The 12,475-nt window shown below is 50.9% G+C and overlaps 1 protein-coding gene across 1 annotated transcript; it reads right to left on the reverse strand.

The window, feature by feature from the left end:
* Window positions 1–6,725: 6,725 nt before the first annotated feature.
* IUM83_11572 (NADH-cytochrome b5 reductase) lies at window positions 6,726–7,259 on the reverse strand (the record flags this gene model as incomplete). The annotated part of the gene is made up of 1 exon (XM_067936143.1): window positions 6,726–7,259. The coding sequence occupies one exon, from the start codon at window positions 7,257–7,259 to the stop codon at window positions 6,726–6,728; it is 534 nt and encodes a 177-aa protein (XP_067781779.1).
* Between the last annotated feature and the right edge of the window lie 5,216 nt (window positions 7,260–12,475).

Raw genomic sequence — 12,475 nt, forward strand, 5'->3', positions numbered from 1 at the left:
GTGCGGAGACCCCGCGCGTCTAACCTTAAGGGGGGGATGGCGTAACGGGGTTACACATACAAGTGGCTGCAAGCCACTTGTGAATTTAACAGATAGGTTATCTGTTAAAGGTTTTGGATACTTCCTCACCTTGGTGTAAGACACACCAATGGATACATTGAAGTGGACCACCACAATGAGTGGTCCACACATACCCCAAGATCCTATTGGTAGAAAGCAGCATCTTTCTACCAATCAGAGTCATGCATATTAGCGGGGCTCTGACAGCCAGCCGCTGTCAACCCTTTCATAGATGATAAACAGTTTTTAGCAGATTTTAGAGGAAGATCAATTTACAAGCAATACAGTTCTCATTTTACCTAATCTAAGTCACTTGGAATCCCTTCTTATTTAACTTATACTTGTGTATTCAAATATAATTAACCTAAGTAATTACTAAGTACTTACGCTTCCTCATACACGTTGCGCAACGTGTAAGCTAAAGTAGTCAGTCAAGTTAGACCCACTACACCAGATTTATGCATGTCGAGGCTTTACGTGGATCTTGCGGTCTGGAACCAGGGTCCACAGACCTTATGCCTGGTTAGTTTCGTGGATATTGGAAACAGCATTCGCCAGGCAAGTGGCTTCGACAGGCTGAGATCCCAGGCAAGATTAACAATAAGAAGGGGGTCTTACTTGTAGACACAGACGCCGAGTGGATACCATCTTTTCTCGTAAGGTTGGGTGCCACGTCGACAGGAGCCTGATCCAAGACTGTGTCGGGATCGGAGACAATGTGTATACAACGGAAGGAAGGATGCGGATCACGATCACTCTAGCTTGATCCTTGGTATATATATATCGATATTTGGGTCGTGGATCTATCTGGGCGAGATGCCGTCCTGGATATGGATTTGATTTGGTCCCGGCCAGGATGCGGCTGGATCTAGCCGACGGATCCCTCGGTCGACCTGATGAAGTCCGGATCCAGATCTGCGGGCGTCGCAGCTCTACAATGACAAAGCCAAGCTAGCGAGGCTGAATCTATGTGGTAGATCGGCCTCCAAGTGAAGGCGGGTCGTAGTATGGCGACGCAGCATTGGCCCGTAGAAGGTGAAAGAAGGCGACTGCGGTCTAAGATGCAGGTTTCCGAGAAAGGAGTGGTGGCTCAGATCTGAGTCGGGACGGGTCAACGGGTGGATCGGGCACCAGTCTCTGACACGGGCTCAAGATTGGGAAACCCCCGATCCATGACCCCGATCCAGGACCCCAATCAAGAAGTCATGAATCAAGTTGAAGGTAAGAGGCACGACAGACGTAGGGGTAGGCAAGGAACCGAAGCTTAGCAAGCTTCAAGGTATTGTACCGGCCAATAAAGTTTGTACCAGGATTTGTAACATGAGCGGTTTCTGGGTCATAAATTTATCAATACTTGTCGACCGAAACCACTGCTGCCCACAAAATGACCACCCAGGTCTTGTCGTTCTGGCATATTACATTTCATCTCAAACACGTTTGTCTAGCGATGTATGGGTCCCGGTTAATATAGCCAGCAAATCCAGCCTTCAGCGCATCACCAACAAAATGGTACCATAATTAAAGCTAGAAGACACGTCTAAAACGAAACAGCAACGCAACCTGAAACTACAGCGTTTCAGCTTCGTAATGAGCGCACGTAGGCCGAAGTTGGGCGAGTTTTGACACCAAGAGAGCTTCTAGCCTGTCAAGACTTGGCTTCGGAGTCGTGTTATCGATAGGTGCCGTTAACACTGTAAGATGTTATGTTCGATACATGGGTACAGGATGGGAACTACGAAACTAACAAAATAACCTGTGAGATGCTATACGGGAGATGTGAATTTGTCCTGATCTGCTATAATAGTCAAACCTGGCCTTCGACGTCAACGTGATTGCCTGTCCCATGCATCCAGATGTTTCACCGTATGACTCACGGATTGAGCCAATGGTGTGCTCGTATTTTGACTGATGATAGGCTAACCCTACTGGAGCCCTTTCCCAAAACTTTTGGCCAGCCGGGAGAGTTTTTCCTAGCGGCTATATCTCGATAACGACGCCGAATTCGTCAAATCTGAGCCCAAAATCGGAATCTACGGGCGAAAATTACCCTTATATCTGACTATCGTATATGGAAAGTCACCATCTTCCATGCGTAAAATGACCCCTCTCTGCGGTACAAACTTTATTGGCCGGTACAATAGTCAGTCGACAGCATAGGATAGGATAACGCTCAATCTCGATTTTGCTTTGATAATCGCCGCACATAACACCGTATTGAGGATATCCTGACGCAAGCCCAAGGAAACGCCGGCCACGATAACCGCGGTACGCCACAAGGACGTAATGTCAGCAAGGAACACTTTTGTTGCTTCAGCTTGATTGCCTGCCCCAAACCACCGCCTGAGATACGCTACTCACGAACCGGGGAAAGCGCCCGACTCGACCGCTATTCGGATGCGTTGGGTTTGTGTGAGGACTACTTTGCGCAAAAGCAGGGCCGATACTCCACCATGGTGTCGTGACCCGGGAGTACTACTCCGGAATATGAGCAAGGGGTCACGGTTAAGCAAGAGTCAAAAGCGGGTGCCTCGTCGGTTGCCAGGTCACCGACGCCTAGCGAGCACGAAGAAGGGCTTGTCGCGTCGTGGAGCTCTGAGGGAACCTTCACGACAGACCATGGAGCCAGCGATGACAAGGAGGGATACGAGGGCGGTTGGCCGTTCCAGATGTGGCTACCCCCCGCGGAAGCCACCAAGGGTTTTGACGCAGGTCAAAGTCCTGCAAAGGCCGAAGACCGACAACCACCCACCACCAAGGGGCCACAAAGCGCATGACTAAAAAGAAGAAGAAACGTCTCGTAGGGACACTCTCCGGCATCGTGTACATCTTCATATCTCCTCAATCTTTGCACGCACGCAAACACCGCTACTGCGGAGGAGACTGAGGTGTCTTGCGCCGTGCCCGAAAGCTATCAGTGCACGAAGTACTTCCCAGGCGCGTTGCAAGTTCGGGACACTCATTTCCGCGGCCATCGCCGGGAGGGCACTCACAGGCAGGCTTTTAGAAAACGGGACAAATCCGGCCCTGGCAACAGGCGGGGCTGTCGTGGTCGGTACTCAGGCGGCTCCCCCACTTGTGGTGGCTGGGACCGCGGGGTTTGGTCTCTCGGTGGTCCAATGCTGATCAGGGGACAGGCCACCGGGACGACCTGCGATCTCCGCGGCACGTCGCAGCAGGGCTCGGGCGGCGGCCAGCCCGTCGGGAGTCGTGATATCCGGCAGGGTCGAGCGAGAGGGGTTGGACGTCACAGTACTTGGCGCAGTAGGAGCGACAAGCGCGGCATGCAGAGCGATCGTGGTAGTCGCGACCACTCTCGGCTGGCCTCCTTGAGCCGCATCCATCGGGGGGCAGGGGGGGGGGGGTCGTTGTTGCTTGTTCGCCGTCAGCAGACCCGGCCGAGTAGAAGCCGTCACTCGCTGAGTCCTGTTGGTCTCGTGGGTCGCTGTGAGTCATGGCCGTGTAGGCGCAATCGCGGTGCTCGTCGCCGGTATGAGGTGGTACTCTGCCCCTGGCAAGTCGTTCTCTAATTAGCAGCGTACCCTGCTTCTCCACTTAATGTCGTGTACTTCTGGGTCGGTACGCTGGGATTGTTGATGTGATAGGATATGACACGGGGTCGAGGATAATATAGGGTAGGCGAACTAACAGAATACAACCAAGAAAACTCAAGAAAAATAGAGACCTTTTGCACGCGGCTTTATCTTCTCCTAATCGCTGGACAGATGTGCTGTGAAGATAAGGTGAGGATTAACAAGCCAAAACTTCCGCGTCTTTCACTAACTGTACCCTTACTATTGACTGGTCAGCATTTGCAATGCCGCAACGGAGGAGCTCCTCCTCCTACGCCAAGAAGTCCATGACACATCTCCGACAGCCATTGAGAGCATGCTACTGTTGAGACGGTAGAACCTGAGCGTCCTCTCGTGCCCAACGTGCGTTCTCGGCTCATGAAGCGGACGAACGCAGACAGCGAGCTGCTTTTTCGCTTCGATGTGCGCGGTGTGATCGCACTAAGCCGCTCGTTCGTTTTTCCCGAGTACGTGGTTACAAACCATCGCGACAAAACGCGCTTCACGGAGGCAATGTGCATTTTGCAGTATAGGCTGAGCTACCCCCAATATAAGTATGACTATTTCATCTAAGATCATGACTTTCTCAGTTTCCTCTTCACGGAAGCCAGACGGCGTCGCTGACTCGGTAGCTTGCTTTCGGAGCGCTTTTAGCAGCTTTTCGAACCCCCCGCTCGCAGTCTTTCCGCTGAGATTATCACGCGGAAAGCTTTCATCGGTAACGAGCGTCGCCGCCAGAACGTCCCACTTGGTTAGGATGCCGCACCGAGGCTGCAGAAAGGGGCGGTCGTCCAGCACCTACCGGAGGAGCGCTAGATCCTCTTCGTCGGAGAGGTTTCGACGCATCTTGAGACTGAGTGGCGAAACAGAGCTGTTAGCTTACTTGGTACGCTTAACACGCTGGGGATGTCAATCGTCACATTCGCTACTTCTGCGGGGTGAAAAGCCTCACAACACCATGTTTTGACTCGTTCCTTCTCTTTTCTGGTGTCTGTACGGATAATGTGAAGGTGAAGTCCTTTGCGAAACGGCTCTATAATACAAAAACATCTAGCTATTTATCGTTAGTTAGACCGGAAAGATTCACAACGGATCTTACAAGCCTAGGGTCGGCCTCGTTCCTAAGGTTGACACCTCACCTCTCAGCTCCTCGGGGACCGCTTTGGTATCCTCCATCCTCGGGAGTGATGACCCTTGCGAATATACGCTGAATTCCATCGCTTCACACATCGGCACCCATCCTCGGCGGGAAGGAGACCTACACGGACCTCCCGGGATCCCACTATGGCTGCGCGTCGCTCACTCAGCTCGGCCGCAAGTCGGGGTACCATATGAGCTGTACCCCTCCCAGGATGTAGTCATCGCCCGGCTAATGCGCTAGTCCGGCACACGGTCTGGCACGGAGTCTGTATGCCCCGTCACGGGCAGATCCTTCTGGCGGTGGCGTCAGGAAGTCGACCTCGAAGCGGAAGTGAGCGCCCGTCTGTGCGTTCTTGGGGCACCGTCGACAGCACATGCGCAATTAAGCGAACCCCGTCGTAGCATACCGTAATGCTGAAGGGCGCCTCGTCCTTACCAAAGTAGAGCGGTGACTGAATTTTGCCCCCCCCCCTCAATGTTGTACATTCATACATAGGCGGCGTAGCCCTAGGCCTTGTAGGCTCGTGCCACAGCGGGTGTCCATCAGGAGCGGCGCTACACCTTCACCAGGCTAGCTTCGCCGTACGCTGCGGTGCGGGCACTGCCGTGAAAGGTGTCGGAAACGTTGCTCTTATGCAGTGTCGAGCTTGAACTACAAGATAAGATGCTCATTTGCGAAATAAACCACATCGGAGGCGGGTTATTTCGCAAATGATCAGAAAAAAGAAAACAATTTCTGAAGATAAGCATATTATAATTGTGGTGGAATGATTTTTGTCTGAAATCCGAAATTTCAAACCGATATTTTGCGCATAATACCGTTTGAACCGAGGAGAGGTATCGACGAGATCTGCCCAAACATTGTCTTTTTGATAAAAAAAAAAACACAGAGATTTGTAAAAGTCCCATTTTAGTGACGCCACCGAAGCGCCAGTGCATGACTAGTTAAGTCGCAAGACTAATAAGGTGGCCGGTGTACGTAGTGTGCTGTTGCTGGGGATTCCGAAGCACGCTTGAGTGCAAATGACCAGGTAATGGTGCAGATGAACCCACCCTCAAACCTACTTCAAAGGACTTCGAGGGGAGAAATGACAGATTCGGGTACTACTCCGAAAAACTGGCAATGGAGCAACCTTCAGGCGGACCAATCGCCTAGGTCTGAGGGAGTTACACGGAAAGTATTGGTCAAAATACATTCCGAGACGCCCCCAAATCGAATATAAAATGACAGTACACAGGTTCGCGTGCTTAACTGCAGCTTTGCTCGTATTTGTTTTGCTTCCATCTATTGGCTACGGCCTCATCAACAGAGAAAGCACCAGCAAAGCGCCGCCGTGGATATACATCACCGAATCGTTTACAATCAGAAGGATCGCCGCGAGCACCCTGTTGTTGAACCATATCAGCATATCCTAGCCACCACTCATCATAGCACTTAACCCCAAGTGCGCCACCGACGCGCAACCGGGCTTTCGTAGTACTTCAACGAAAAATTGAAAGACCTTCCAATCTAGCAACTGCAATTCAACCTTTCCGTTTGTAGTTGCAGGTAGGTTTCGTTGATGAATCCACGATGTTGATGCATTTGAGTTCTACTGCAAGGCACAGACGACTTGGAACTTATAGCTGGATTCGTAATTCGACGGCGTTAAATGGTAGTGCAGCTAAAGAGCAAACTTCATTCAAATTACCTCTCTTCTCCCTCTTATGCATACTAGCAAGTCTCCGTCACTAACCCTCGCTAGCTATCCTTGAGCGAAATGTGTCTGGTCTCCTTTCCCCGCCAGAGCATATTACGTACACATGCACGCTCTTATTTTGCTTCCGATGCACACTTAAGCACGCGGAGCATCGCTGCTGCGCGTGCGGAACGAACCGTCAGACTCCTCCACCTCAACCGATGTGGCACTAACACCATCGGGTTTATCAACATCGATATCAATAGTGTCTTCGAAGTCAATGCTCATGGTCGGCTCTCCCAGCCTGGCCTTGCCTTCTTCTTCGCCGGGCCCTCACGCGGGACTTGCGTTTGTTCGACGACAGCAACATATCAATGATTTTATCCGGCACACCACGGTCGCACTGCACGCAACCACTTGGAGTGTCGGCGTAGGACATCCCTCCGTCAACCTGACGAAATTTGTAGAAGCCACCAGGGCGGAACTGCGTATTGCTTGCGTATCCTTTCTTGCCCTTGGCATCCCAGACAATAAGCTGAGTGATGTATTGTTTGCGCTTGCTGGGTGTGAACTCCGTTAGACCCTCAAACACCCCACGCTGGTTGGCGTCCGTGACGGTGACTCGCGTACTGCTGTCTCCATTGAGACGCTCAGTCGGAACGCAACACATCGTGAGACAGATATTGACGACGGGGGCTGGGTCCGCGGCAGCGATGAATGTACGCAGATCAGAGACCGTTGAGAAGAAGTTCACAGCCTCCTCCTCCTTTTGCGTTAGCACATCGTGGCGAATGGCGTCGAGTAGGTCCATTGAAGGCTCAGGAGCGGACGCTGGGGCAGCAAGGTGAACGTCGGGTGCTCCGAGGGCGCAAATTGCTTAAAGAGCTTGTGAAGCGCAATTGCCTAGCCATGACCGCTCCGTTAAACCGGACTCGCACAAATGTTTCCTGTAAAAACCACACTATTGCATCAACTCTCGGATACACTCACGTCTGCATTGCGCGCTCCACCCTAAGAACCCTTTCACTCCGCCGCACGTCGCTCAATGGCGCCCTCCCAGCACCAGCGCCACAGATGACTTTTTACGACTTTTACGTATCAATTTATAGAGTTCTCCACCCTGAATTATTCGTTAATCAGAGCGACATATCTCATTATAAGGCCGTCCGGCCCGGCTCGAGCAGCTAAAACCTCGATTTATTTCCTACCATAAAGCGTAGTATTTTACGCAATCCGTCATCCTCCGATAGATAAGCGACCCCGCAGGGTTCTATAAAACATCGCCGTCACTTTAACGACCAAACGGTCAGTAGTGATGGGGGAATACCGCGCTTTTCGATTTGAAGCGTGGGACGTTGAATTCTTTTTGTTCTTAAAGTGCAGGCAAAAACCGTTCGAAAGTTCCCCTGTCGTGCTATGGTAGTTCATGTACTCAACCCCGTTTTCAAAGCTTATAAATGGTGTCTGTAAAAGGATAAGTGAAGAGGTAAATATTGTGCCTTTCAGTCAGATTGTCCAAAGCGGACGCTTATACTCTGTGTAGCAAACCAGCAGGCCTCAGAGATAGGTAAATTGACTCGTAATAAGAGAAGTCAAGAGACGGTTAAGGCATCATGGGATTAGCTGAACCAATCAAAAGAGATATGCTGCAATGATAGCCTTCCGGTATAAGCCAGCCGTCTCCGTTTGCGGTAAATTTCTTGGCCATTCTGAGAATGGCTGTCTTTAAGGTGACCTACTCTGGCGTTCTGTGATAGAGGGCATTTATCCTAGTCTACATCTACGGTATGGATGCTGAAATGTGGTGGGGACAATATTTGGAAGTCATGAACACAGCGTCCGGTGCAGAATTACTAAGTTCGAGAAGACTGGGTCCCCCTGTAAGAACCCAAATCGACGGGAATGTAGCAGCAAGTGGCCACGTGAGGTCATCACATTTGTGGAGAAGTATGTGGAGGCGCACCCGTGTTTCTACATCGAAGAACTTTAACAAGAGCTACGGCGCCGATTCGACCACGTCAGGAACACTTCGACCGCATCGATATGCCGTGCACTACGAATTGACTTGAATCTTACGCTAAAGAAGCTAATTAAGCGCGCGAGAGAGTCCGTTCCTCTCGAGCGAATGGGATATGGTAGTCGTCTCCTGCCATTTTACAGTTGTCCAGAGCAACTTGTCTTCGTGGATGAAACATCCAAAGACGGGAGGTAGATTATACCTCCCGTGGTGTCTGTCAATCGCTCTAATTTACAATTATTTTGAATGTGCAAGAGTGTTTTACGGAAGCATACATGGTCTAAAAGTGGTACTCCGGCCGTTGTCAGCTTGCCGTCTTGGCCAAAGACTCTCGGTACTCGCAGCTATGGACGTGAATGGGTTCTTTTCCTGGGGGCATGCGTTCGACACCTTCACCAGAAAAGTGTTTCATCTGTAACCAAACTCGCGCTATATTTGAAATCATGGCCGTTGCCGAGGTCAATTGTGATCCTTGACGACGCCAAAACACCCATGTACGCGGAATTGCAGGAACTGGTCCACTCCACAGAGCCACTACTGTTGGTTATTCTCGCCGTACTCTCCAGATCTGAATCCGATCGAAATGGGGTTTTCTCTCTTGAAACGGTGGGTCATCAAGCATGCGAGTATGGCTTTTAAGGAGGCACCGGTTGCGGTTATCAACGCTGCACTACGTGAATGCACCAAATCACACGAACAGGTCGGCCGTGGATTGTATCGTCACTGTGGTTATTTAGAAGCTGCTCTGAACATTGCAAGTTAAAATGGAAAGCGTTCATTAAAATGAAAACTGTGTAATCCTCATCATTCTCTTCGTCGCTTGGTTGGTGGTCCACGTTTTCCATGTCTTGTGCTGGTAGAGGCACAAACACGGGTGCTTGACGAAAGGGGGGGGGGGGCACAGCGGGTACAGCTGTAAGCCCAGTGCGCGACGAAAATTTGTACCCGCAAACGCAGCGTCACCACTGAATCGTTTATCATGACTTGGACAGGAAAGACTTCATCTTGCTCCGTGATAGTCCTCGAATCTCGTTCCAACCTGTCGATGTGCTCCAATTGTCGGAACGTCGTGTTATCTGGCACCCATACTTCTTCATCGACTGGTAGTCTGGCCTGGGCAGTTGCAGTGTAGCGTAGAGTAGCCGGACCGAATGCGATGTTAGCTGTCTGTAGCGCTTCTTGAACACGTGGGAGAACTTGCTGTATGCGGCGTTCCGTTGCGCGATAAAGCGTAGTTACTGGCGTTCGCTTCGGTTTTTCTACATATACGAAAAGGTTAAGTGCAAAGTCAACCTGTCCACCGCGTCGCAGTCGAGCATTAGGCCATGATGTTTGAAGTAAGGGCTTGAAACTATCTTGATCTAGCTTCATCAATGACTTTTGTGGCGCGTGCTTTGCAAGCCTGATGTAGATGTCGAGGCCATCATTCCAGCGCAGGCGCTCCTTCGTAGCGAATGCTGACATGACTTTCGCCCTCAGCACATCATAGCCTTCAGATACATTTACGTCGAATGTCAGAGCGACTTCTTTATCGCGGCAGCGCTCGAGAGGCCTTCCTGCCTTCACCGTTAGCTCAGAGCGCAACTCGTTATGAAACGACACTTCCATGCGAACAATGCAAAATGGATTATGAGGATCAAGCGCTTGTAACGGGTTCTATCAAATAGTATACCCATTCCAAATAGAATACCCTAGACTATTTTGAAGGTCTTCAATTTGGTATTATACCGTTCTGAATAGTATACCGTTCTAAAACATGTACTACTGTATCGAATTGTCCAGAATGTCCGGTGAAACCAACCATACCTCCAACCAACAATTCTTCCAACCTCCAGGCTCTCACTTTGCAAACTCCTGCGTGCCCTTCAAGTGACCACCGCCCTCTCACCCCCTCTGTCCCAACCTCGCTCGCCATGGCCCCCAAGCGAACCTTCAAAACCAATCTCGAGAAGAGAGAGGTGATCGAGTGGATCGAAAGAGCTGGATGTGGTGTCTCAACGCGTGCCCTTAAACACTTTCAAGGCGAGCTAGGCTGGAAGGTTTCTGATCCCAAAATTTGCTAGTGGTGGAAAAACAAGGACACTATCATCAATGCTCCTCTGTGCAGTACCGCGTTCCTGGTCCTAGTGTTCATCCACGCCTCGGTGAGCTGGTGTTGGGGTCGATTGATTTGGCCTTGATGTAAAAGGACTTACTAAGGGGTTTCGGAAGCGACTGAAATGCCTCAGATTTGAGTTGCATCTGGCCAGCAAGTCCTCCTGAAATCGTCGATGTACCACTGCATTTCGCTACCGCGAAATCCACCAGCTCAGGGGCTGCTGGATTTGGAAATGCCCTGGGGGATTTGGAAATGCCTTGTCATAGCGACACGTGTCGGAGGGAGGGACGTGAGGTAAGGCTCAAAGCAGGCGTGCTAGGCATCATCGCCGCGGAAGGCGCTGCTGTCGGATCTCCAGGCCCTGTATATGTTCTATCTCTCCTCAGGCGAAGCAGATGAAGCAGAGACAGTCCTCGCAGCGTTGCTGTCGATTCATACAAAGACATCTCTCTCGTTTCGCTTGGGAAACCCTCATCCCGACCTCCGCATTTTTTTTCAGCGCAGTGGCCACCTCCATCATTTTTAAAGGACTTCTTCCCAACCGAGGTCTTCTTCGCCACGCCAAAGCGCTTCTCGAAGTTGGGTGGGTGCTCGCGCCACAAGATGAGCGCGAGGAAGGCCTCTTTTCTGAGGTGCTCTTTCGGCATCATCGCTGGGGAAAATCTGACACTTACTATTTAACCCATCATTCACCGGGCACATGTGAGAAAAGGATAAAGCTGCAATCATGTCGGAGGCTCCGTCAAGTATATACTAGTGATTTGTATTGATTCTTCTAAGTACGAGGTTATTGCAATGTTTTTGCGTACTTTGTCTCACAACATCTCCGACATTTCTCCGACGTAAACCTAATATTCCCTAAAAGGCGACTGGTACATGTCAGAGGAGCTGACAACGACTAATTTACATCCGGTGCATAGTGGACAAAGTCGTTACTGGCAGCGTACACATAAACGCAGTCGCACCTTAGGTGTACCTTGCGACTGCCTATGACACAGCCAGCGGCACGTGGGGCACTCGTGGTGGCGGCGCAGGGCTCCGCTGCTAAGACGGTCACACGTGAACATGCTGTGCTTGGACACGACCGGCACGCTCACCAGCACACAATGGGGTTGCTGGATGACCTTCCCATCTTCCACCTGAATGCTGTCCGCGAGGAGCTGCTGGTCACCGCTGCGTTTGCTGCCAAATGGAAGGATCCGCCTAAGGACACTCTGGACGCGGAGCAGCGTGACAAGAACACCAAGGCCTTCAACTGCGTGCAACGCGGCTACCAGATCATCAAAACATCCCGCTCTTCCTGGCTCTGTTGTCAACCTCATCGTACGTTATTATTGCACTTGGAGTTGAAATGAGGATCGATAAAAGGGTTACATTGTTGTACTTCTGTTGCCCTGCAGAGCCTGCCGTCCCCGATTGCCGCGACCGCCAGAATGGTGCGCGTTCTCAGGTTTATCGTCTACGTGCGCGGTTACTCGTCGGGCGACCCGAAGAAGCGAATGCAGGACAGCTTTGGTGAGTGCTGCGTATTTCGTCTGGTGGTAATAGCCTCTAACCTTGATGCTTTGGCGATGAAGGCTACCGCGGGCTGCTTGTGAGCGTTGGCCTGAGGTTCGAGACGAACACTGGGGCTTTTGCAATTGAACGCACGCTGTTGCGTAAAAAGAAAAGGGTGGTACGGGCCAGCCTGAGCTCAAAGAGTAATATGCAGCACAGACCCTCAGTAAGTTCGGTTAGCCATTCCAACCCCTATAGTACAACAAAAATACGAGAAGGTAAAGTGATCACCAAAGTAAAGCTTCACTTGCAAGTTTTGGACAAGCAAAAACCTTGCTATTAAAAATATGGCGAGCTGCCCCCACTCCACACAGCACCATACTGACCATTCGTGTCACACAGCAACACGCACCCG

This window comes from Phytophthora cinnamomi (assembly GCF_018691715.1).
Source record: "Phytophthora cinnamomi strain GKB4 chromosome Unknown Contig114, whole genome shotgun sequence".
Classification (NCBI taxonomy): Eukaryota; Oomycota; class Peronosporomycetes; order Peronosporales; family Peronosporaceae; genus Phytophthora; species Phytophthora cinnamomi.